Source organism: Octodon degus, unplaced genomic scaffold (genome assembly GCF_000260255.1).
Source record: "Octodon degus isolate 3935 unplaced genomic scaffold, OctDeg1.0 scaffold00153, whole genome shotgun sequence".
In the NCBI taxonomy this organism is placed as follows: domain Eukaryota; kingdom Metazoa; phylum Chordata; class Mammalia; order Rodentia; family Octodontidae; genus Octodon; species Octodon degus.
The window spans coordinates 1,163,383-1,165,864 of record NW_004524729.1 but is presented as its reverse complement, the minus strand read 5'-3'; the positions used below and the strand labels follow the sequence as shown (position 1 = coordinate 1,165,864).

General features: G+C 58.2%; 1 protein-coding gene across 1 annotated transcript in view; it reads left to right on the top strand.

Annotated features, from left to right (window-relative positions):
* The window catches only part of Efcab6 (EF-hand calcium binding domain 6), a 94,450-nt gene that overhangs the window by 26,831 nt on the left and 65,137 nt on the right, over positions 1-2,482 (top strand). Inside the window, exon 7 of the mRNA XM_023702548.1 lies at positions 1,879-2,111. Within this exon, the coding sequence (XP_023558316.1) occupies positions 1,879-2,111 (233 nt within the window). The remainder of the gene's footprint in view (positions 1-1,878; positions 2,112-2,482) is intronic.

The following is a 2,482-nucleotide window of genomic DNA, read 5'->3' as shown; positions in this document are numbered from 1 at the left end:
AAGCAGGGCAGCTGAGCAGCGGGAGGTGCAGGAGCCATACAGGCGTGGGTGTGGGCTAGGATGGCAGCCCTGAGAAGTTCCTGGGGACCCAGGTACCCTGTACAGTGAAGAGGCAGGTGTGGGTGCAGGACTAGATCCGAAATGCCCCTCAAAGGCTGGAAGGCAGTTGGGTCGTGGGGGGCTGTGATCATCATGGGACCACGTGGTAAGTCTGTGGCTGCCTGTGCTGCGAGGAGGTGGTCCCTGGAGTGCGCTGAACAGGTTCTTGTCCTCAGCTGCCCCCTACCCTCTGCTTCCCAGCTGCCATGAGGGGAGCAGCTGTCCTCAGCCAAGCCCCACCACATGCCCTCCCTGCCCCGGAGCAGGTGGACCACAGACCATTGAAAACTGAGTCCCATTAATGCCTCTCTTCCTTTAAATTGTGGGTATCTGGTGTAGTGTCCCAGTGACATCAGAAAGGGACAAGTACAGCTGGGGAACAGGGCAGAGTCCCATGCACTGTGTGTGTAGGTGGAGAGCTGTGTGAACACGAAGGATGTGGGATTTGTGGGGGCAAATGAGGAGGACCTCTGGGTGTGTGGGCCCAGCAGCTGCCCTCTGCAGTTTGCCATCTGGGAGGAAATGCCCAGCCCATGGAGATGTGGGGGTCCAAGGGCTCGGAGCTGGGGTTCCCTGGGGCTCAGCAGACAGATGGGGCTGAAGCCACCAGAGGGTGAGGCCACAGCCAGTTAGACACTTGCCTCCCAGCGGGGCAGCAGTGACTCAGGCAGGGGCACAAGCTCTGTAACTGACGTCTACAGCACATAGTGCAGCCGCCGCACATACGGGGTGCTGACCGACTGGCGAGTGAATGAAGAGTGAAAGACGCTAGGTCTTCCCACAACATCCCGGCATGCGTGATCAGAGCCTTGCAGGGCTTGCTTCCTGCGGGAGGGACTGTGGCGAGCATGGGGGCAAGGGCAGAGCCGCCAGTCTGGCCTGGTGGCTCCTGGGTGAGGACAGCGTCAGGGGCCCCTGCATGCACATCCACTGCTGTTCCAGCTGCAGGACCAGAATCCTTGTTAGCAGCAAACAAGCGCTGGACCCAGGCAGAGCCCCCCTGAGCTGTGCGAGTTTGGGCAACAGAAATCGTGGCCCACAGCACTGCAGAGCACTCACAGAAGGGGCCAGGGAGCATGTGTCAGCACCATCCCTGCTCCCAGCAGGCAGAGGAGGAAGTTACAGGGACTTTGTTTAGCACCTCCAAGTCACAGATGAGAAAGCAGTAGTCTGGTCAGCCGGCCCAAAGTCTCCCGGTAGTGAGTGGCCGAGCTGGGTTTGCAGCTGCGCAGGCGGCCTCCAGAGCTCACCCGCAGTCACCCTGAGCCTCTGTTTCCTCATCTGCATGGCTGGAATCCCGGTGCCTGCCCTCTATCTCGGAGTACCACGGACAGAGCGAAAGTGTCTGGTCTTCTTTCTGATGGCTCCCTGGTGGGAGACAGTGTGTTTGCCTGTAGACAGCAGTAGCCATGCCTTATGAAAGCCTCCCAAGACGCGGAGAGCAAGATGCTGACTTGCAATAGAAAGCCCTAGCACCCGCTTCTCACTCGCCTCGGGGGTACACGCGCCACGCCCTGGGTGGAGGTAGAGGACAGCTCCTCTGTGCCCCTGCCCCAGCTGCCGCCTTGAAAGAGAGAGCTGAAGAGTTCAGTGTGTCTGATTTCCGGGAAATGCAGAACAGGACCAGGCAAACGGGAGCCGCCAAAGGCCCCGGGCCCTCCCCGCCGCCCTGTCATTCGTCCTCATCCCCAGGAGTCCCAGGGGGCAGGCGGGGCTGGAAGGGAGTCAGTGGCCCCAGGCGCGGAGGGGAAGTGCGCTGACTGTGCGTTTTGTTTCTAGGACCCCTACTCTGCCTTCTTTAAAATAGACACTGACAGGGATGGCATAATCAACATGCGTGATCTTCACAGATTGCTTCAGCGGCTACTCTTCAACCTGAAAGATGAGGAGTTTGAGCGCCTCCTTGGCCTTCTTGGCTTGAGACTTAGCGTCACTTTAAACTTCCGGGAATTTCAAAATCTGTGTGAGAAGGGGCCCCCCCAGATGGATGATGCTCCCCAAAGACTCATTAGGTAAGAAGGCAGCGGGGGTCTGTGTCTTCCACACACACAGACCTTTGCTGATGGGACCCGTCCAAGGGGCACAAAGGGCACAGCAGTTGTTTTTCGCTTTGCTGACTTGAAGGAAGTCCACACAGGCCCGTGCTCTCCAGGTAGCCCAGTCAGAGACACAGCCCTCAGCTCCCACCCTCGAGCACCGTTCACGTCTCCCTGGGACCCTGCCTGCCTGCCTCTGTACACTCATTTTTCTGTCTGCTATAATCTGCTGTCAGCTGTATATGCTTTTGCATTTTCAGTATCAGGGCCTTCGCAATGAACTACCTTCCCAGCCCCCTTTTAATATTTGTGTTTGGAAGATGGTGTCACTCAGTCACTAAGTTGCC